Genomic DNA, 24,309 nt, shown 5'->3' on the forward strand with positions numbered 1-24,309 from the left:
ACATAGTTGTGCTTTGCGACACACGCCTCAAAATCAGCCATTGGTCTGTAAGGAGCATCCTTTACATAATACAGTCTAATGGAGCATCGCATTGTGAAAGACTCAATATAATTCCTCAGAACTAAATCAGAACTTGAGTTATGTTCACCTGTTAAATTCAAAATGACTTTCCTTAACACTTTATTCACCCTTTCACTGGCTGGAAACACAAACACATTATTCTGTTATTCTTGCATTAGTTAAGGATTTATGTGAGGACGGGGATTCTGACTGTGTTTGCATGCATTCAAGTAGCCATACTTGTGTGTATATTGTTTCATTCAGTTTTTTCCTTAAACGTTTTATTTGGATTATAAATTCTTCAACTCTGTATTACCTGTATTATCCTTCCCTACATGTTTTATCATATTACACTTTGGCAGAAGTTTTGCTGTTCTTGAGCTGCATTGCCACCCAGTGGTGGCATACTGACCACTAAAACTTAACACAATATACTGTACACTGTTACAAGTTTGAAAAATAGTAGCCTTTATTTTCTAATGGTGGTATTTACAGGTGGCGTGCTGTGTTGGTACATGTGATGAAGCATATAGTAATAAAAAGATATGAACACATCTCAGGCAAAGAAAAAAAACCGTTTACCAAATTAACTACTGATAATTGAATATGGAACAAGATAAATATCCTATCTAATGTAGTTTTAAAACTACAAAGAACGAGGCTTCAGCTTTGCCCTTCAGCATCCAGTGAGTAAACGTACACTCTGTCTTACAAACATGTGCCTTGCTAAATTATTCAAATGAATGACAAATACAATTCTAGCATTGCTAGAAAAACAATCAATATTACAAGAATCACAGAATAACATCACATCTTGATTTAACACACAAAGAATAAAATAATATTAAGAAAAAAGCTACAAGAAAACCACCAGTTACAAATGAAATTGTGAAGACACGGATGTTTGGTTGACATTAGCCAGAGTAACTGTGGATATAGCCTGTATCTCATAAGGATTCCTAAAATAGTTCACATAGAAATAATATTTTGTCAATGTTTGTAGTACACTTCAGAACAAGGAGTATACTGTTTAGTGGTTTTGGCGACAATACAAAATCATGTAATGCATAGTTTTGCTGTTATGTTTTATGTTGAATTTCTTTTTCAAAATAGGATTCCTTTGGAGGGCAGTACCTCAGCGAACACAATAATATAAATACATGTTAGAGAACTGCTAGAATATCTGCAACGTTGTAATAATGATTTTGGCTCTGATACACAAGCTGTAACGGCAGTCACCACGGCTTAACAGATGTTTGAGATCATTGACGATACATTTGGTTTCTGAAACAGTATGCTTTCCATAAATAATAAAAGAACCTTAAAATCTGACAAATAATATTCTCTTTTACATCGATATACAAACATAACAAAAGATCATAAATACAGGGTGAACTGGTGCCCCGAACATTCAATAAACATTAATAGTACTGTTTTGTAAATGCAATATGATTAAAGTACATTGTCAGTTGGTGTTGTGGTGGGAAAAAAACACATTTCAAAAAACTAACAAGCCAATTTTGGCTTTTCATGCGAAAGTGTAGGTTGTTATAATGTGGACTGTAAAATTCTTCTGAAAGAGCAGAAAAGAAGTGCTTGAAGAAAAATTGATATGGAGAGAATAGAAGAAAATAAACTAATGTTAGGTAGAAAGAGATGGACACATAAGCCATGTTTCCCAACACTACAAACTCAAATTTTGGTTAAAAAAGAGTCACCGTAAACCTTAAAATCCAACAATAAGAAATATGAAGCTTTGAATTTGTCAAGTAGAGGTACATTTTTTATATTTTAGCCTATCATATACATACTTGTACTAAATGACATACTGAATATTTTAATATACTATTTTAGGCTAAACTCTAGTAATAAAAATCATACTTTCAAAGGGTTCAGCCAAGTGTGACTCAGCAATTATGTCTATTATAGAAATAGGGTAACTATTTTGTCTAAATTAACTCATATACAAATACTGTTTGTCATATTTACACAATTCTCTATTATGATAGAAATATCGGGGGGGGTTTTAAGTGTGGGGGAAAGACAAACTTTAGACACATTCCAGTATGAACGGTTTCTATCAAACTTCTTTCTTATAATATTAATTACTGCTGAGTGGTCAATGTTTTATAAAATACATAGGAGTTACATTCCTCCAAGTTACTGACATTGTTTGTAGTTTTCTGAATCAAAGAGGGGATCAATATTAACAATAAATGACTAAGGTAAAAACTCACAAAAAATATAAGAAGAAATTAAAGTCTGCCTCAGCGCCTCGGGATTCAGAGTAACAGAAACAGCAAAGTAGGGGACTCAAGGAACAGGATGTGGAGTTTTGTCCCTGATAAAACAACATCCCCTGGAGATGAATGACGGCAGGCACTTGAATGTCGTGTGTGTGTGTGTGTGTGTGTGTGTGTGTGTGTGTGTGTGTGTGTGTGAAAGAGTAAGAAAGTCATGGATAGTCACAAGAGACTCATAGTCCTCAAAGAGTGTTTCTTGGAAAACAAAATATGGAAGTAAAAAGGTGCCTCCTCTTTATCCAGCTCAGGATTCCATCTCGTCTCCATCGAATGACGGTGGCTCAAAACTGACTACCTCCTCATAGGTTAACCCTGAGAGACAACAAATCATTTTAGATGTGTTAAAAGATGTTAAGGTAATCTATTGATAAACAAAAAGCATATATGCTAGTTCAGGTGGTTGCCCATGGTGTGCCAACTTACTCTTCCATCCCTCAATCTCCAGCTCGCGACTTTCAAAGCTCTGGTCGTATGGCTCCGCTTCGGGCTCGTCGTCAGGGTCGTGGTACTGGGCGAAGTACTGGTGGGCCAGAGCCTCAGAGGCTGTGATCCGCTTGTCAGTGTCTAGCACCAGCATTTTCTCCAGCAAGTCCACAGCTTAAACAAAGCAATAAGAAAAAAATTGTAGAGTATGCGAAAAGCAAAAATTAAAAGCATCCATCTTTACTTTTATTTGTAAGTTATTATAACTGGATAGATTTTACTAAGAAACAGTGACTTTATAATACCACTAGAGGGACTCAGTGAGCCAGGTAGTAGTATAGCTTGATGCTGAAAAGTGAACTTACCAAGAGGGTTGGCACCGATAAACACATCAGCAAAGTTCCTCTTAGGCATGTGAGGAAGTGAGTTAATGTAGTTCCTCGCCTATGAGAAAAAATAACAACAAAATAGCACAACAATGAAAGATAACACAGTGACACGTCAGAGCTGCAGCCTGAGAGTGTAAAATATTTTGACAGACTTAAGATTGATGTAATACATTACATTCTGGTGCAGAAATAATTATTGCCTTACAATCTCCCATTAAGGCACGATGCAAGCACTTTAACAAAAGCCACACTCATTACACAGACATTAGGCTCTAATTTCAAAATCAATACGCGTTACCAACGGTACAGATAGTCTTGCTGAGAGAAGCACAGTGAGTCAGAGGAAACAGAGAGGAAGTGAGAGCAGAGGGCTAACATGCAGATGCAGACTGTAAGAAATACTACACATGAAATCTAACTATCGTTCTGCAAACAGGACTGTGGCTCGGCCCTGAATCCAGCTCAGGGGAGGGGGGGGGGGGTGGTTGCAGGTGGGCTCGTGTCTCACCTCATGGCTGGGCATCCTGCTTATGAGGGAGGCTGGGGGCGTCCCCGTCAGGCGCATTATCTGCTGCAGCTGGTTTATATCTAAAGCTTCTGAGTCAAGGGGCATCGTAACATGGAGGTCATCATTACAAAGAGCATGGGGGTTTGTGTATGAAGGGGGGGGGGCACACACACAGGGTGAGGATAGAGATGATGCAAGAAGAAGAAGAAAGTTTTTTGAGCTTTCGATCTACACAGTGGTGGAATTTAACTAGGTACATCTAGTCATCGTACTTGGAATTTAATTGAATATTTTGTTTTTTGTGCCACTTTAAACTTCTACTCCACTACATGTCAAAGTGTTATATTTTACATTTTACTTCACTGCATTATTATGCATCTGAAACCACTAGTTACTTTGTCAGGATTTTTCCACTTCCCTGATGAATGACAACCAAAGCCTGACTATAACCCTTTAGAAATAATAGCATTATTAAAAAGATTCATGGTTGCAGTTTCCAATTGCTGCACTAAGAGTCCTCTTACTTTGTCATAGGGAGAGGTTAGAATATTGTTCAGTGTTCATAGTTTGTGCTAGAAAAAAATGGGAATCAAAGCCTTTAGCTAAATGCAAATAAAGCCACACAATTTCAGGGTGAAACAGGTGCAGCAGAGAAGTAGTGGTAGCGGTACAAAGTAGAGTAACTGTCTGTCTCTTGCCAAGGCAACACAAACACAGGCAGGAGGGGCGGCAAGGTACTTTACACTCACAGACTCAGAAGAGCTTTTCATCAAGAGCTCGGGCCCTGGGGTTCCGACGAGCATCATTATAAGTTTCAACTGATCAATGTCTACCACACACGCATGAAGGAAAACAGGAAGGTGGGTGTTGGATAAGGAGAGAGGGGGAAAGAGCTGGCATAGGTGAAGAAAATATTCTTTCATTAAATCAAAAAGCAAACGAGTCAAATGTGTAGTGTGTCACTTTGATGCATAACTGATAGTTACTGACCACAACATTTGATGGTAAACAAAAAAAAATCATTACCCATTTGATCATTTATAAGGGTTTATAAGGGTAGTGTGTTGTGATTAATGAGGCAAAACTAGCAAAGCCTTTTCCTTCAGCCTGCCATGAAATATGAGGTAATTATTAAGTTTTAAATGAAAGGAAGAAAAGGCAAACAAGTAACCTGGCAACTAATGTTCATTGTTATTATTGCTCTGCAGATTATTACCAGTTTCTGCTTATAAATTGTCAACAAATAGAAAATATATGTGCAATTAAAACCTAAACATGTTAATCTACAAATTTAGATTTTCCCTTTGAAACAAGCTCCTGCACACTGGCCCTAAACATGTGCATGAGTTTACATTATGCAAGATTTCATTTTGCTTTGTCTTTAGCCTCTCGATTTATGACAAAATACCACTGTTCACTGATCCACTGACACAGGTAAAATGAAAAAGTCCATAAAGAGTGTTTTTTTAACTATGCCTTGTAGGTGGGTGGCTACACCACCTCTCGAGAGATTTAGGTTGGATCCGAGGGCGCACATTTAAACACACACACCCACAGAGCACTGAGTGAAGGAGGAATGGTGTGTTTGATCATTAAAAGCAGAAATCACAATCACAATGTGCAACAGCAAGCCAATTACCTGTGTGTGTGTGTGTGTGTGTGTGTGTGTGTGTGTGTGTGTGTGTGTGTGTGTGTGTGTGTGTGTGTGTGTGTGTGTGTGTGTGTGTGTGCTGATTACACAGTGTCTTCCGATGTGTTTGGACATTCTTATATTCTGTTGCTGCTGAATGAGGAGCTCTGTGAGAGGGAAACATTAAGGTGTACTGCATCTTAGAGAAGCAGTGCAGACAACAGTGGGCAGAGCTGAGTCATAGACTGCAGGGGGCTCTTAACTATCATCACATGCATGCACATATTCTAACACATGATGCCCTGACTACTCTTGCATGCACTTGTACATGTGTGTGTACTTGAATCACTATGGTCAAAGCAACAGCTTGTGTGAGAAGACCCTTTAATGTAGGGAACAATCCATCTCTCTCATGTATTATAAAGTATACATTCATCTACTACCTCCTCCAGATCTACTAAAGACCTACAGCACAGACTGACTTAAAGGAGCCAGTTTACTTTTGCATGGCAATGCCAGTGCTGTAAGGATACGGTCTGTGCCAGGGAAGAGCGTCTGTCCAGTGAGTAGTTCAGCCATGATGCAGCCCACCGACCAGATATCCACTATTACATGAAAAGAGGAAAATATTCACCATTGTAAATAGAATATGAAACAATTTGTCTGTTTCAGGTAAAGTATAAGTTACATTACATACAAGTTTAAGATTCAAACAGATTTCACAAATAATCGTATATTGTTTGAAAAATGCATTGCTGAATTACCACAACTGTTAAACACACAGATGTCAGCAAGGTATTTCGATACAAGCTATTTAAATTGTGTGAAATTGGTAATATTTACCGTTCAGCCCCAAACATTATGGATTCATTATTGTGTGTACCTGTCATATTGTAGTGCATCCAGTTGAGCATGATTTCCGGGGCTCTGTACCACCGGGTGGCTACATAGCCAGTCATCTCATCGTCTGTGTGCCGTGCCAAACCAAAGTCCAGGATCTGATGGGGAAATATATTTTTGGTATGAGAAAAAGAAAGAGTGAGGAAATGGGTTGCATGCTTAAAACTCTACACTTGTTCCTCTGAATCACATACGATGACATTTTAACTGAACCATATTTCACCTTGAGCTCACAGTCTTCATTTACAGCCAGATTACTAGGCTTCAAGTCCTAAGGAGAAAAGGGAGCAAGAAAATAAGATTGAGCAACGGAGCCTTTCCCTTTCAGCTGATGACCTCATCAGGAGGGTAACTCATCAATCCTCTGAGCAACAACATCTATCAACCTTTAAAACTGAAATGGTTTAAAGGAAAGTAAACAGTCATTACTTACTCTGTGGATAATATCTGCAGAATGGATGTACTGTGTGGGGGAAAAAGAACAAAATAATGATGATTGAACTTATATTGCAGTCTTAATTGGAACATAGCACAAAGTGTATGTAATCTGCTATTTTTGCACAGCTTATTGTGTAAGTGTGCGTGTGCCCACGTGTCACTGCAGTTACCAAAATATCGTCAGTTCTGCCAAGCACTTCCCCTCTACCATTTTCTTTACACCAAAAGTAATGTCTCTTAAATAATAGAACCGTTTGCTACATGTGCCATTCCAAACAATTGTATTTACACACATTGCAAATAAAAAAGACTGCATATCTTGATGAAAGGATCAATGCCAGATACCCTCTATTTGGTTACCTTACTTTGGGTTACCCTAACAGATTTAGTAGTCATTATCAGGAACAATAACGGCAAGAGGTCGGAGAAAAACTTTAAATAGGCGGATAGATTCATTCATTTGGCGGTCAAATTAAGATAAACATTTCTTACTGAATTTCATTTATGATACTTCAGCCACAAAGTTCGTAGCCTAACTTAAGAACATAGCAGATCAGTCGAGGAAAACAACCTGCTGATAAACATGGCGAACAGCATCAGTTTCTAGATACATTCTTGTGTTTCGCTTCACTGACCTTTAAGCCTCGGAGAATCTGGTAGATGAGGAACTGGACGTGGTCATCTGTCAGCTTTTGACACTTGACGATGTTGTTAAGGTCTGCACCCATTAGGTGGGTCACCAAGTATCTGCAAATCATACAGTACAGATGATGAGATGTGGTCTTCAAATGTCTGCATGGCTATACTTGTCTTTTGAAACCTTTTGTTTTTTTCTTCTGCAGCTTTCTTAAATTATGTGACAATTTGGAAACATTTGTTTTAATATTTGCAATGATGACTTTGAATTATTGACTTTATTCACAAATCGTTAACTATTCTTCTAACTTGGCCAATTTGAAGGATAGCCAGTTGTTCAAGCATTCTAAACATGCTTTAACAAAGGAAAAAAGGGAACTGATAATGAAGATTGGGAACAGTAACATTTTGATTGTTTCACTTGACTTTTCTTGACACAAATCTCTACTACAACTAACAGATCAGCCATAAGAGATCAAATATAATAGAACAGAATATGTGAAGTTTCTTCATGGCAAATCTCAGTCTGTATTGCACAACTGTTTCTGTCTTTGTTGCAGGTCACATTTGTGTCATTTTTATCTTTAAGATTTGTATGATCGCCTCTTAATTAGTATTTGTACACTTCACTTTTGCTGTAACAATGAACATTTCCCCTCTGTAGACTAATAAAGGTATTCTGATTCTGGTAAAAAGAGAAGTATCACATTTCTATTGCGTAACTTCAGTGCTGGGTTTCTGCGGTGTGTGTAGCTTCATCTTACATTTACACAAAAGCACAACATGCTGATGACGCCACACCACGCTGAGAATTCAAGGACGCTGATTGAAAACACACACACACACACACACACACACACACACACACACACACACACACACACACACACACACACACACACACACACACACACACACACACACACACACACACACACACACACACACACACACACACACACACACACACACACACACACACACACACACACACACACACACACACACACACACACACACACACACACACACACACACACACACACACACAGCCAGATGGCTGTTACCATGGAGACTAGCTGTGATGTGCATTGTGCACAAGTTTGCCCTACAATCACCTTGGTGAAACCTGCCACATGCTGGAGTTACATTAAGTTATTAGCTGCACTGATATGCGTTTGTAACTTTGCTGTCGTGTTTATCTTGTGATCATCTGCTGATATTAAGGGTTGCATTGTGTGAGTATGAAAACAACTGAAGAGAGCTTAAAGCGAGGCAGTGAAAATAAACACACCAAGAATGAAACCACAAACAAAAGTGAAGGGATCACATGAAGTATCACTTACACATCATTGAACTCCTCTAAGCTTGTTGCTGGTGTGAAAACATCTAATAGACCGATCACCTGAAGACAAAAAGAGAGATCAAAAGGTCAGAAAACACACAGAATATATCCGACAGAGATTTTAAATAAACAAAAAGGCAATTTCTGGTGTTTGATAACAAAAACATTACTATATCAGCATATTTATTATATAAAGCACATTTGACAACAAACTGACTATCAAAAACTGTGTGACATGTTGACCATCTTAATAAGTTTGACAACTAAACTTTGAAATGATTCTGTTATTATTCTGCATATCTAACTTATTTACTCAAACATTCAGACACGTTTCGCCTTGTTACTCAAGTCTCAAGGACTCTTGCTAGCTTTTTTGCACAGTGACGTACACTAGGTTATCTTCACAGTCTGTTTTGGTTACCAAATCAATTCACATAAATGGAGCTGATAGCAACCAAGACAGATGAGTTCAGAGGAAGCGCAAAACCTGTCTGGTAAAGTTGGTGCGTCATACTGACAGAACAGACACCAGGGGTGTTACATGATGTGTGTAAGTGTGAACAAAAGAAGATCATTGACATTTGGCACAAAAGGAGTGCGTCTTATTGGAAAACAATACCACCACAACAAGTTTTTTGTTATAGATTTGAAAGTTTTTAGTGTGTTGTATTTTTTGTAATTAATAAACATTGCACCAGCTTCGAAGACATGTCATGTTGTTTTTATTTGGAGAAAATGCCATTTGCTAGATCTTTTTTTATTGCAACTGATAAGTGGGTTTTGACAGCTTGACAGGGAAAACCATAACCAATATGTAGAAGCAAATGTAATAATAGACAACTGAATTATGTGGGCATAACTAACTTGTTTTTAGGTATCAACAGTTAAAAATAAGAGAAAGGGAACAAAGACAGGAAACATATCAGAGGATAATCATGAGTGTGGGTGTCTATAAGTGAGTGTGTGTGTGTGTGTGTGTGTGTGTGTGTGTGTGTGTGTGTGTGTGTGTGTGTGTATCTACAGTAGGCGTATATGCAAACATTCATGCATGTTCTGAGCATGATAGCACACTGGCAGCGAGCAGCCAGCCCCAAGTGCCAACCCTGCCCCCCGCCCCCTGGAGACGCTGAGGATGGTAGGTATTGTAGAAATACAGGAGCAGCCCTCCCACACAGGGCACACAGACACAGCTGATTGGTGGGCTGATGCCACAACAAACAGCTGATTGGTCCACATAGCCATTCCAAAACTGAAACCCGGGGAGTCTCCTGGCAACAGCATGAGCACAACCAGAATCCACTCAGTGCAAAGCATAGGTAGGTTTTAAAATGCTTTGATGATTTAAGAACAAAAAGCACAGCTTTATGCAATCGTCCCTGTTTTGCTGAAACAGAACCTGGCATCAACATGTTCATAATCTCAAACAGCAATATAACCTTATAAATAGGCTGTCTGTACCACCACCCTCAGATTAAAACAGGTTTGATTTCATATTGACATATTATAAAGACATGTAAAATGTGTATTTGGCCCATGGTAAAGGCATTGATTCTGCATAATCCTAAATAATCCTAGTAAACCCCATGTATTTTTCTGAATAAATACACTAAGGTACTTTACCAGTACTTTGTGCACCATGCAACACTAATTCCCATTCTGCCTAACAACAGTTTTCAAGCTGTACTGGTAGTGAAATAAGACAAGATTCAGGAAAATGTTTCATATGCATATGAAATGTCAAATAACAGCTTCAATTTTAGCATGGGATCTGCTATATGTCGGTCTTTAATGGCTGCTGGTGAGTCTTTCGATACTTCTTCGAGCTGCAGTTTCCTTTTTTCCTGTGTGTGTGTGTGTGTGTGTGTCGTGTTAAAGTAGAGAAAGCCCCAGTGAGTGAAAAGAGGAACTAAAATCTCATAACAAGCTATTTCACTATTACAATGGTAGACAACAAACTATTGAATCAACTCTTTACAATGGAGAATTCCCATTTTTCCCCCTACAAAGACCCAAGCTCCAACAGAAATTACTAGTCTTACTCACACACTCAAACACACCTTTCAGCAGCAGATTTTCTCCCACACAGGAGTCCATCACCTGATACATAATAACCACTGCTATTACATAACACAAGAGGATACAGAATAGTTGGTCAAAAATATAGTACAGCATAAAAAAAGTAGGAGCTTCGTTTGTGTTTCGTATGTGGGCAAGGGACTGCATGCACTGTATCCTACCTACATAAACAGACAACCGAAAAAGAGAAGCAGGAGGGGAATTAAAGTCACTGCCTAAAGTATTAAAGTAAAATTGCATCAGCTGCAACAAAATGAGATTGTAGAAACAGACAGCAAACTGTAAACCTGTTTGGTGTCTCGTTCCTCACAACGCTGTTCAGCACAACACACATGCAGGTCTCTCCCAACAGGAGCTTAGAACGACCGCCTTGCTTGGGGCCACTGTGATCATGTGTGTGTTTATACTGTCACGTGTTAAACTACCACAAGGAACAACTTCACACTTCTTGACAAGCTGTTGCTCTTTCATATGTACGCCTATACTTGGTAACGCCTGTTGTATTGGCGCATTTAGAAGACCTGTTTCAGTCAGCCGGATGAAGGGAGAAGCGTCAGGGGGCACATCCACCTCTGCTCGATAGTTCACAGAGTTGATGTCTGTTTGCATGAAGGCATGTAAAGGAGGGACACCCATGCCATGTGTATGTTTAGTATACCATGTGTACATAAGGGCTGTACAGAATAGTTCAAAGCATATTTAATTCAAATTCTAAATCAACATTCAAATTCTGTGCAACAGTTCATTTCCCATGTCTATTCATCCTGTGTCTATTCAACCCAGTGTTTCTTCACAGTTGCAGATGAAGATTAGACAAGATTAATATTCTTAATTCTAAACCATTATCCATACTGTGATTACAGTGATGGCTGTGTAGAATTATTTGTAACTCATGAGCATTGTGAAGTCCAAAAGTCGAATTTCAATTTTTTTTAAATTACATTTGTAACCATTTCCACAATTGTCATCATGTTTGTATCTTTAAAAAAAAGTAGTTGTCTTAAAAACAACTGTATTAAATGGGCGGTCAGGCAGCAATCTCACAGCACCATACATTACATAAATAAATCCACAATATTCAGAGTGAGGGTGATGGCATCATAAAATAGGACAACAGATCATTTAACTTTCATTTGAAAACCTAGATAGTAGCTTTAAATGTAAAAACTAACAAGACATTTGCTACAACCCAAGTAGAAATGACATTTCAGTGTCTTCAAACTAAGTATTTTTATCTTCTTCAATAAAGAAGAACACAAACTGGTCTGTCAGGTTTGTTTATCACTGATTTGTGATAGTTCAAAGATCTATTTTATACCTTTATTTTGTCACCACCTTGCGGAAACTGTACAACTTGTTGAGCCATTAAAGGTGTTTCCCAGTTTTGGTTTATATTTCAAGCTCGCTATCAACTCCTGTCATGTTGGATATAGCCACAATCCTAAGGGCAGGTCTAAATGAGCTCCGGGAATAATTGTAAGCCACAAATAAACACAGTTAAAGACATCAGTGGTAATAGTGCCTGCTTCTGCACGTTAGAACTCACTGTGCAAACCTCATGTGCACACATATGCAATCCTTGCTAAAGAGCTTATCTAGAAACAATGCATATCCACACAGCAGTCATGCCCTGGCCAGAGGTTTAAGTCAGGGCGATGGAGGTAAAGGGTGGGTGTGTTGCAGGCGACTTACATTCTCGTGCTTCATGTGTTTGAGCAGCCGCAGCTCTCTGTAGGTTCTCTTTGCATGGATGATGGACTGGAAAGGCCTGGACAACTTCTTTACTGCAATTTTCTGGCATGACTTCAGGTCATACACCGAACTGAAAGACAAAATGTTTGAAACGGATAAGACCTTAATTTTACAAAGTACAAATATCGTAAAACTCATTACACCAGGATTATTACTGTCAAATCAAAATCATAGACATGTCCCTTTAATTAACTAGGAATGAGACTGCGTAGTGGCGTTCATTTCCTCAAAGCAAATAATTACATAACACAGGGCTGTTGGTTTGGTTTTGCTTCTTATTATATTCTGCAGCCTTAAGGGGGATGTGATTGACTGAATGACTGAATGTGTTGTCAAATGTACTGTTTCGAGGCGTTACACCACAACAGTGTGATAAACCATTAATTGATTATTGCAAAAAGGATTAAGTTAAAAGCAAATCAATGATTATAAAAAACCATTTGCAACAGCTGATTTGTCATAGTTCAAATCAGCACCTGCCCTGTGATTCTTAAGAAACTTTCTGATGTCAGTGTGCATGGCTTTATGTAGTCATCATTCATTCATTATTTTGTTTGTTTTATTGTGATGATGTAACAAAATACATCCTTGTGGAGGAGGCAGTTTACGAGAAGAAGAGAACAGGTGTGGCAAAAAGAACAGATAAACAAGTGTTACAGAAAGCTGTGAGTAAAATGTGCTCTGGTTCTATCGTTATACAATTATCACTGTTAGGTTACTTAAACTTTGGAATGTAATCATAGGATTGATGGTAATTGGTAATTAGTCTTTTGCCAGGGAGTAGGATCGACGTTCTGTACAAATCAACACACTTTATGTAGAGGGTGAAAAGAGAGGCACATTGGCTTTGCTTCCTCAAGAAGCGTGACATTGCTGCATTTCCTGAACTAACAATAAACCAAATTCCTTCCAGGTCAATCACTGAGGCTGTATCACAAATGGAAGAGTGCAAAATCTGTCAAAAGAAATAACTGTGTTCAGTTTGTGCCAAAACATATTATTTCCTCTTCTTGTGGTGTCACCAGGAGGGGAGCAGGAAATGAAACTGAGTGTTTTGCTTAGTTTTACACAAAAGTACCTTTGCACTGACTAGCTACACAAAATAAATCCAGAGAACCTTCAGGGAGTGTTTCAAACTCATTCATATACAGTAAGTGCAATACACTAAAATTATAACACTGGCTCATTCTTGGCTGCAATGTGGCATTCCAGCTAAAGATTTCATCCCAAGGCCATGTCAACACTATGCGTTACGGAAAGAGCTTACTCATTTTATTCTGGACAAATTGCCAGAGCTGATTGAGAGATTTGCCTGAAAATTCAACATACTTGTGTGCAACATCACAAATAGCAGCATTAAACGTAGATCTACGTTGTTCTGCATTCATAATAAGAACATTAAGGTAAGGAGTGTTTATTCCATTAAGTCAGAGATAATCTCCCACACCCTCTGTGCTATATGTCCTGGGCTTCCAGAACAACTGGTATATGTGTCACTTGAGAGCGAAAACCCACACTCAGTACACACAAAGTAACCAAAAGCTAAATGACAAAACAAAACGACACACGCAAGCTGTCTTTAAAAACTGCTGCTAATTTGCAGGACAAACAAGATGGGTCCAAGCACACATCATCCAATTAGTCTGTAATAAATGGAAGTGCAATAACATAATGGCCATAAAAGTGTGGGCTGTAAAAGGAGCAGCGTTATGAGAGCGGGATCACGGGAAAGAGGGATCGTCAGCAGTATGTTGACTAACAGACAGGCAAATGTCCACAAGAAAAGACTTGTGGAGATGTCTGAATCAAGTGTCATGTCCTTCCTATTCCCATCAACTCACTATACTTCAGAAAAATACAGTTAACAATAGATGAAAAGATAAAGGCTAGTACATTTTTTAATGATATAGAGATAACTCTTAGCAAATAAACCTCTACACCCGAGCACCAAAACAAAACAGTGATGCATTTCTTAGGCAACTAACATTTAATTGAATTGTGCAAATCTGCAAAAATAAGAAAAACATTGCTTATCATAAGCAGACATAATAATAACGGGTCCTTGTTGCTGTGCAGACAAACATTACGAGCCTCAAGGCTTCATTTCGAGTGATTATAATTCACATAAGTGTTACCATAAGCAACCTGTTCTATATCTCATGTGTCATCTGCAATGTAGCAAGCATCTTGGCACAGGAAATACTTTTTTTTAATGAATCTGAACATCTAGCTAAAAAGCTATAGTTTCAGTTTTGAATCTAATGTAAAAGTCAGCATTGGAAACATATGACTCATACAGTGAAGGAAATAAGTATTTGATACCCTGCCGATTTTGTTAGATTACCCACTTACAAAGAACTGAACAGCCTATACTTTTAATCGTAGGTGAGAGTGAGAGACAAAATATCAAAAAGAAAATCCACAAATGTACATTAAAAAAAGATATTAATTGATTTGCGTTTAATGGTGAGAAATAAGTATTTGATCCCCTTTGCAAAACCTGACTTAGTACTTGGTGGAGAAAGCCTTTTTGGACAGCACAGAGGGCATATGTTTCTTGTAGTTGGTCAGCAGGTTTGCGCACATCTCAGGAGGGATTTTGGTCCACTCCTCTCCGCAGATCTCTCTCAAAATCCTTAAGGTTTGGAGGCTGATGCTTGGCAACTGGAAGCTTCAGCTCCCTCCACAGATTTTTTATGGGATGGAGGTCTGGAGACTGGCTAGGCCCCTCCATCACCTTAATGGGCTTCTTCTTTAGCCACTCCTTAGTTGCCTTGGCCGTATGTTTTGGGTCATTGTAATGCTGGAAGACCTATCCATGTCCCATTTTCAGTGTCCGCACTGAGGGAAGGAGGTTATCAGCCAATATTTTACGGTACATGGCCCCCTCCATCCTCCCCTCGATGCAGTGAATCGCCCTGTCCCCTTAGCAGAGAAACACCCCCAAAGCATTGTGTTTCCACCTCCATGCTTGACGCTGGGGATGGTGTTCTTCGGGTAATAGTCAGCATTTCTTTTCCTCCAAACACGACATGTGGAGATGATGCCCAAGATCTTGATTTTGGTCTCATCTGACCTCATCACCTTCTCATAAGCCTTCTCTGAATCATTCAGAGGATCACTGGCAGACTTCAGACGGCCTGTACATGTGCCTTCTTGAGCAGGGGACCCATGCAGTGTGTAACCAATAGTTATCTTGGTGACTGTTGTTCCAGCTGCCTTCAGATCATTAACCAGTCCCTCCTGTGTAGTTCTTGGCTGACCCCTCACCTTTTCGTGATCATTGATGCCCCAAGATGTGAGATCTTAGATGGTGGAGTCCCAGACTGAGTGCGATTGATGGTCATTTTGTGCTTCTTCCATTTTCTAATAATCAAACCAGTTGTCTCTCTCTCACCAAGCTGCTTGCTGGTGGTTTTGTCTTCTATTCCAGCCGTTCACTGGTCTACAATCTTGTCCCTGATGTCCTTAGACATTAGTTCCACCATGATCACGAGACCTTTGGTCTGGCCCTCGGTGGAGAGGTTGTAATCTGATTTATTGACTGTGGACAGGTGTCTTTTATCCATGTAAAGATTTGATATTAGGAGTACTTTCTTAAATCGAGAGGACTGATTTAACCGGTCTGTGGGAGCCAGAATTCTTGTTGTTTGCAAGGGGATCAAATAGTTGTTTCCCACAATTAAACGCAAATCAATTTTTATCTTTTTTTAATGTACATTTCTGGATTTTCTTTTTGATATTCTGTCTCTCACTGTTAAGATAAACCTACCAATAAAAGTATAGACTGTTCAAACTTACAAAATCGGCAGGGAATCAAATATTTATTTCCTCCACTGTAGGTGTCACAAAAACATCTGCATGTTGAAATAAAATCACAACCTTATTTACAAGATTGATCTACTTAGACATGCCATACACAAGTCAAACAACACTGACTAACCCCATTAGTGGATCAATAGTAAAATGCAGCACTTATCATCAGCTTCAATCCTCTTGATTGCTGATTGTAAAGGGCAAAAAAAAAATCATACAAATACTCTTTCATCATGGAAAAGACACTAGCAGGTAAATGTAATCATTAAGGCTGTTTCTTTAATCTGTTTATGGTTATGACAGGAACTAACATGCCAGATATGACAATTACAACATTGTGGACTCGCAACATTACTGCTGGGGAGAACGATAACAGTTTTAATGAGCAGGTTTTAAGATATACGTTTCGTGTTGACTATCAGTTTCATGATTCCTGTCAACATTTAGCTTTCCTGTAACTATCATCAGATGTAACTATCATGATGCACCTTAATCTTGAGCAGAAAACGCTTTGAGTTAACACGGGCTGAAATTGTTACAAAATGTTTTGAGCTCTCATCATAAATCTAGCACACACACAAACGTTTTCACTCCCCTTCACCACAGATGCTTTCAGTCATGCACCTCACATGATTTAATTCCGGAGCTTAAAGTCATTTCAAATTGCTGGTTTTAATCTTAAGCCGTGTTTATTTGGAAATCTGACAAGTCAGTGGACCTCTCTGAGGTAAAAACCAAGTGCGTCAGCCAGACCTTGTATACCACAATATTGCACCTTCTCACCACATTAGCTTCATCCTACAACCTTTCTTCATCAGCAAAATATGTCATGCTGCATACAGACCTTTTTATTTGCGTCTAAATACAAAGAGAACAGATGTTGGTATTGTTCTGACATTAAGTCTGTACGCACTTATTTGAAAGCTTACAAAATAAATATTTAGGGGACACAATTATGGTGCATTTGAGTACGAGACATTACAGTACAGTATTACGAGTACAGACGCAACAAGCAAGGCACATGTATTCACCACAGCAGCACCTTTAGCTGGGGCTGTGCACAGAAACTTTTGTGTAATACATTTTCCAAAGCTGTCGTCTAAGAAATAGGAGTTTTTTAAATGTCAATGTGTTTTTATGAATGTCTGACAGAAAGAAGGACAACATTAAGCTCCTAAATAAGATGAGTTCAGTGTTGCTTATTAAGAAAACAGTGTTGTTATTGTGGCATGCAGTGATTATTTCTCCTCTATGTCATTATATTTGATTCAACATTTCTTTTAACTTAAAATAAATTATGTCAACATGTTTTTTTTAATGGCCTGTGCATATACTTATTCCTGGGTAATTATTTTTATGAATTTATCCAAGCCTAAAATATTTCTGTTTTTTTTAGCCATGATTCACTTCCCTGCAGTGGGCTGAAGATGAATGATTAAATATGCATATCTGCCCTCATTGCCCCATGAGCCTGTAGGGGTTTCAGGCTTGTTTCATTCTGCTGAGAAACCTAGACTGAACAACACGAGGAGCTCAGCACACAGTCCATAAAGTAACCCCGGCCATCAGCATTCACTGTAAACACTTTGTTTCCACACTAACCCTGGATCACATCCACGTCTGACATTTCAAAAATGGAACAAAGGTCAGAAATAAGGAAAAGGGGGTCCTCTTTCTTTTCTTAGAAGTCTTGTATCTTGTATCGGAGTGATGGTTTAAAGACTTCACAGCTTTAAATATTTAAAAGTAAGTTTAGAGTCCAAGTCGAGAGCCTGGGGAACGGCATGGCAGCAACAACAAAGGCTGTGCTGGTGGAGCAAATGAAAGCTTGTCCAACTGACCATAGGGGTTGGGAGTTTATTTATACATTTCAGATAACTTACAAATGATATTAATGACACCCTGCTGTTTGGATCATTTCACCTGCAAAATTCATTGTAGTATTCAAAAGGCTTTGTGATCATATGATGTCGCTTAGAGATAGGCTGACAACTCCTTGCCCTGGCTACGGTTGAAATACAGAAAGGTATTTAGCTGCAGGTGACAGAAAGAAAGATGCAGCTGGCCTTTTTTCAGCAGGGTTAGGACTACGAGTATCTTTGTGAAATCTACAAATTTGGTGAGGCAGTTATGTTCACTGGTCATGATGAAGGTCACTTTCTTGGCAGCAGCAGTTTTGATTTCCTTTTAAAAGGTTCACTACATTCATTTGAAAAAAAGGAACAATAAATGACTATGAGAATAATGGAAGTGTCATTTACAGACCAACATCAGGGGTTTAATGTTGTTTTTTACCAAAAGCAAAAAAATAGTTGATCATGAAACATATTGAGTCTCGCATTGATTTCCATTATAATGACACTGCATACATTCATGCCTTGCATTAGCAAAAGCAGATTTATGCCAATACAGTGAAATGAATAAGGTCATGCTATACCCTTATTCACCTCTAAAAACTGCTAAAATCTCATACTCATACACCACATACTCAAAAGTAGAAGGTGTGAAAGAAGGGTCAACACTAACAGTTAAGTTGAAATGACGGCACCATGCTATCCATGACTTTGTGATGACTAAAAGTCGTCGCAGCTGAGGCCACTACCTAACCTCGGGACTGTGAGTCATGGGTGTTCCACAACGGGCGAAAGGGTGACATCATTCTAGAGTCATCACCGTGGTTGGATCCTATAGAAAGCTCTCCGTGTGCACGAGGGGGCCTACTTTCTGAAAACCACGTGACCTCCTGGTACTCTGCAGGCTGCACCCTACTGGAAAATGCATAATGCATGCTATGTGTGGTTGTGTGAAGTACCAGGTTGTACGTGCAGGATTACAATACTATTGTAGTGAGGCGATTATTTCGCTAGGTGTAGGTTTTCGCCTCACCGCAAATGAGCACAGATTGTGGTTAATGAGGAGGCACCACTTTGGCAGATGATGCAAGCGTGGACATGCCACTGATCATCAGCCTTCTTTCTGAAAACACGGACAAACGATCAAAAAGCTGCACGTTTAACACTGTGGATCTAGTACAACTTGATCCCGACGCTTTCCGTGTGCTTGCTGAACATAAACGCTATACACAGGTGTTTACTGAACAGGAGTAAGTAGAACAGCAGAGCAAGAATGTGCACAAAAACAAATATAATCCCCACCCTCCGAAGAGAAGCGAGCCAACCCGAAGCGTGCACAATGTGTCATTGCTTCGTAACAGCCGAAGTATGAAAATGTAAACAAACGGCACAACTGATAGTTTCCCTTTCATCCATCGGCCCCCTTTACAGGTTGATCTGCAGCCCGTAATGAGGTTAACTCTGTCGGGCCTCTGTGGGTGGTGGGAAGCCGTTGTGCAATCGTTCAATGTGCTCTGTACTCTCTGCTGCAACAACTGCTTACCATACGGATCCGTAAGCTCCGGAGCCGACGGGAGATAATTTTTGGTACCGCTCCGGGACCTCCCACACGGTTTTGTTGAGCTCCTGTCGGTAGAAAGTGGGTCTCTCCTTCTGCGACATTCCTGCGGATTTACCAGCCGCGCAACGACAAAACAACCCAGCGGAAACTTCTGCCCTCTCCTCTTCTCCCCGTGAGTGGCACGACGTGGTGTGGTGCTGCTCCCGGATAAAAACTAAAAATTGAGACGCCACTGAATTACATTAGAAAAACTTCTGCCGCCCAGTCCTGCAGATTCGGTGCAGTTATGCAAAGAAAATCCCCACCTTTGCGTGCACGTTGGGGCTCTTTCAGACAACTTCCTCTGCTAAACGCACTCGGGTCAGGAAGCTCGGTCTGGACTATCTTTCGCTGAATTGTTTGCACTGTTCTGGAAACGTGAACGCGAACGTCAGTTCGTCACTGCGCGCTCCCGGTATTAATTATTTTATCGCGAGAACTGAGACACTGTTGAGAAACAAGGGGATATCCCTGTTAAGGACATTATTGGGAAACTCCCTCTATTGAATATATCTAACCTTTTTAAAATATACAGAAGATAAAATGACGTTGAGCAAATATAATTACATCAGTGTTCAGAGGAATATATGTGACTGGATTCTAATCATGTCTTCATCAAACAATTGAGCATTAATGCATACAAATTAACAATACATAAATACATAAAATAATAAACATTTCTTCTAATATTAACCCCCATTAACTATTTATTTTACAATAAAGTAAAAGTGAATTTTAAGATGCTTTTGCAGTTGCCTATGTGTAACATGTGCGTCTGAGTTGTTTATAGGAATATATCATGTCATGACAAAACAATGACAATGATGACACACCACTAAGATTCTTTAATACAAAAATAAAGCAATATCTATGACTATATAAGATAATTAATAGTACTAGTGCTAGACATACTCATCCATTTATTTTTGGCTCACCCCAAAATGGTAAAGCGAAGTCATTTATTTATAACCTGCATAATTAGCTGAGTGGTTTATTTGTAAGCATTATTGTTAATGTGAATGATCACAACTGTACTTTCTCTAGTGTGACATTAAAATATGTAGGAAATCATTCAACTCTAAACAATGACATTGAACATTTCAAGTTAAAGCTTCAATATATGACAATTTCCAAAGCACTAAGGTTACTGGAATTATAAATCTGCTGGCAGCAGGTTGTCCTCAGACAAAAATAGCTTGTGACAAAAGCCACAGGGTTGATTGGGTGGGTTGGGAGACACTGCATACCTAATGTTTCAATTTTTTTTTAGTATTATGTTGGATTTATACGAGACAACTCAATCTGAGGTTGAACTATTGAACATGAAGTCAATGCTAATAGATGTCTTTAAAAACAACTAAATTAGTGACCATGAAAGACTCAAACTTAATGTGACATGACAGTTTATCAGCAGAGACGGAAGAAATCATTTGGGATGAATTGCAATAATCCAAAGTAAAAATCTGAAGCAGGTCTATCTACTGTAAATACAAATCGACTCAAGTCTGTAGTTCCGGTCAAGCTGGCTCAACTATTAGCCAAAAAGGTGAGAACAAACAAACATTATAACACACAATTGATTTAAATCAATAAATCATTTAAAACTTCCTGAATGTCACTTGAGATTTGTTTTGTCTAATAAAAATAAAAACACACACAGAAATTGTCTGATTAATTTTTACTCAAAATTGCATCCCCTCCAAAAACAGTTGAATCTTTAAAAATATAAAATAAGGTGGCATAATGAAACTCAGAATAAAATGTATGTAATTAAGAGGGCACAAGAAGCACCATCTCTATTTGGCATTGCATTTACATCTCCATAAATCTGATAACTTTCCAATTTCACAATATTGTTATAAGCCTCTTTCAGAGTTATGCTTGTCTCTGTGATACTCTACAGTGTGTTCTTGGAGTCCTACATATCTTACAGTTTCATTTCTTTACATTTTAAACATGTAATCTAGTAATAGGTAAAAGTAAATATAACATACACCTGTGCAAAATGTGTATTTCAAACCTAAAACAAAGCTTAAAAGATGCCAGCAATGTTGAGAAAAAGCAACAGATTCAAAACAAGAAAGTAAAATATAGTGTGTACCCAAGAACGTCTTTATATATTAGTTTTGTTTATGTTCCCCTCCACCCTTGACACTACAGGTGACACAGAAAATAAAACAGCACAGATGGGAGCAAGCACAATTGATCATTTTCAATTAATCTCTGGCAAATCTCTATTGGTCATATCTTTTTCCAAAGTATATACAGCTAGACCCATTTTAGGTTGTATACAGGTATAACATATAATGCACACAATGCCCTTCAATTTTCTGCATCCTTCAGTATAAATATTCATGGGGTGTGGATGGAGACAACCAACAGCGTTACCCAACAATGAATGATACAAAGGGACCCAACTGGCTCTCTCCTCTGTGACACCTGTGGAGTAGATTCCGGATGCCCTTCATGTCTGTACTGCACACACATTATCGAGGGAGCGGTTATGTACCCAGTCACCAGAAGGGGGCAGCACTAGCTAGTCTTTCCCTTGGGGTCAACATGGCCAAGGGGTTTTCATGGCCATGTAATCCAAAAGGTGTCACCCAACAAGGATTAGCACATGGCCACAGCGATGAGTCCATCCCCAGCCTGCACCCGTCCTGTGTCCTTTCCAGTTCAGTCAGTCTGTATCATTTCAAGAAGACAATGTAGAAAGCCATGGTCAAACACGAAATCGCCACAGCAATATGCAGCCGCGTCCCGATTATCGCAGCTGAAAAGAGAGATGGAGGAAAATTACATGTAAACTTTGAACATACAGAACCAGTACAACATAGCTTGCCATGAAAACATGTTAACCTCTCTGATGAGGAGTAATCATAAGCGACGTGAGTATTGTAGAGAAAGACAAGAGTTGAACATTGCACTGCCGTCAGTAAATATTTGGGCAGTAACACATTTTCGGTTGTTTTTACTACATACGACAGAACACTACATTTAAAATGAAACGATGACATTGAGATTAGAGGGCTTTTGCCTCTACATATATAGGGCTTTACACTGTACAATAAAACTCTCAAAATACATGAATAGAGCTTGGTTTTAAAAAATCTAAAAAGTAGCAAGGGAAGACTGAGATACAGTTTCACACTAAGCTAGTATGCTAACGAGAATAAAAAATCCAAACAACACTATCTTTTCTTTCTAAATTTCATTTTGATACAACCACTTGTTAAAGATCACCTCTCATGGGACATTTTGTTTAAAAAGCACAGGTACAGTATGTGTTGAATCAGCAAATGTGAATTAAATATATCCCTACCTTTGTAGAAGACGCCCCAAACTCCTTTCTTCTCTGATAGCAGCCAGCTGTTGATGCGAGGCACCTTTTTGAGATATGCACAAGTGCAGATGAGCAGTAGCCCAAACACCAGGATACCATCGAGGGAGTACGCTAGGAAAGAAGGGGAAGGTAAAATCACACAGAATCAGAATAAAGTTTATCGCCAGGTAGGTTTAAACAGGGAATTTGATTTGGTGTCTGGTGGTGCAGGTAAGACATTCTGTCTACCTGCCAGTTAGCTGAAAGCATTAGCTATTAAAGTTAATCAGACAGTACAAAATTAAATCTGATAGCTGGTAAATATTTAACAGTCTATACAAATATTCACAGTTTATTTTAATAGTTGTAATGATGATAAGTAATAGATGTATCTTCACAGCTCTTTCTTAATGGCTTGGAATGTAATTCACTTAATTTATAATAATATATAATATAATATAATAATAATCCTCTTTGTAATAAGAGCCAGACTGTTGGCGGCCTAACTATTTAAAATGATAAAAAGAGTATCATTACAAACCCTGTATTGTTATCGATTAACAACCTGTGTTGTTGCCTCAGTTTCTTGCTTGCAATTGCAGCAACAATAAAAAACGTTCTCGTGCACCCACATCAGAGGTGGACGAGAACAGAAGATAGTGGATATTTCAAACATGGTAATAGGTTTTCTTGCAGTTTTACGATTATTGTTGTGGTCTAGCTATCAGGACCTTAGCATTAGCAACCAAACCCATCCGTGAGTCAAAGCTAAGAAAACTTGTAGCTTAAAAAAACACAGTGTTCCCAATATAAAATGTCTTGGGACGCTAGGAATCATCTCGGATTGTAATACGGCGCAATGAATCTGTTATTGTCAGACACAAGTAATATATTCTGTACATAATAACAGTGTTGCTGCCCAGGGCCACGTCTACAGCTAACCTAGCTTCCAAGTTAGCATACCGTCCAATAAGTAGCTAGCATAACTTCTTAGCTAGTTACACCACCGTAAACCTACCATTTGTCATGATGGCAGTTTGCTCTTTGATAGTTTATTATGACTGATTCTTCATTTAAATTAGCAATCCATTATGTAATGTAAGTTATAGAAATAATGCAGTCTACTTCGCTTCGCAGTCAGTCAATTGACATTTCCGGTTTCAGTGGCTTACTCGTTCTTCTTGTTTTATGATTGTTGTTGTCGAGCTAGCATTACTGCCATCTATTGGAATACATGAGTTATAGCTCCCAGAGGCAC

At 38.8% G+C, this 24,309-nt stretch overlaps 2 protein-coding genes across 3 annotated transcripts; both read right to left on the reverse strand.

The window, feature by feature from the left end:
• Positions 1-504: 504 nt before the first annotated feature.
• Positions 505-20,115, reverse strand: mapk14b (mitogen-activated protein kinase 14b). 2 transcript variants are annotated; one of them, XM_063909822.1, is made up of 12 exons: positions 19,673-20,115; positions 12,401-12,530; positions 8,634-8,692; positions 7,287-7,398; positions 6,647-6,676; positions 6,437-6,484; positions 6,197-6,311; positions 5,847-5,918; positions 4,433-4,512; positions 3,152-3,230; positions 2,787-2,960; positions 505-2,675 (listed from the first exon to the last, which is right to left on the reverse strand). In XM_063909822.1, the coding sequence occupies exons 1-12, from the start codon at positions 19,789-19,791 to the stop codon at positions 2,608-2,610; spliced, it is 1,086 nt and encodes a 361-aa protein (XP_063765892.1). In that variant the 5' UTR covers positions 19,792-20,115; the 3' UTR covers positions 505-2,607. The 2 variants fall into 2 exon arrangements, with proteins under 2 accessions (XP_063765892.1, XP_063765891.1); XM_063909821.1 differs by lacking the exon at positions 4,433-4,512 and adding an exon at positions 3,684-3,763 and having other exon boundaries at positions 19,673-20,113.
• Positions 20,116-21,392: 1,277 nt separating this feature from the next.
• tmem167b (transmembrane protein 167B) lies at positions 21,393-24,249 on the reverse strand. Its single transcript, XM_063909823.1, has 3 exons — positions 24,070-24,249; positions 23,052-23,183; positions 21,393-22,502 (listed from the first exon to the last, which is right to left on the reverse strand). The coding sequence occupies exons 1-3, from the start codon at positions 24,077-24,079 to the stop codon at positions 22,420-22,422; spliced, it is 225 nt and encodes a 74-aa protein (XP_063765893.1). The 5' UTR covers positions 24,080-24,249; the 3' UTR covers positions 21,393-22,419.
• Positions 24,250-24,309: the final 60 nt, after the last annotated feature.

The sequence above is a fragment of the Eleginops maclovinus genome, chromosome 20 (assembly GCF_036324505.1).
Source record: "Eleginops maclovinus isolate JMC-PN-2008 ecotype Puerto Natales chromosome 20, JC_Emac_rtc_rv5, whole genome shotgun sequence".
Classification (NCBI taxonomy): Eukaryota; Metazoa; Chordata; class Actinopteri; order Perciformes; family Eleginopidae; genus Eleginops; species Eleginops maclovinus.

Coding starts and splice junctions, on each gene's coding strand:
- mapk14b (XM_063909822.1), bottom strand. CDS start 19,791: ATGTCGCAGAAGGAGAGACCCACTTTCTACCGACAGGAGCTCAACAAA. Junction 12,531..19,672: donor GGAGCTTACGGATCCGTATG/GTAAGCAGTTGT, acceptor TTTGTCTTTCAG/TTCGGTGTATGACCTGAAGT. Junction 4,513..5,846: donor GCTCTTCCCTGGCACAGACC/GTATCCTTACAG, acceptor CGTGTGTGGTAG/ACATTGATCAGTTGAAACTT.
- tmem167b (XM_063909823.1), bottom strand. Junction 22,503..23,051: donor TTGGGGCGTCTTCTACAAAG/GTAGGGATATAT, acceptor CTCTCTTTTCAG/CTGCGATAATCGGGACGCGG.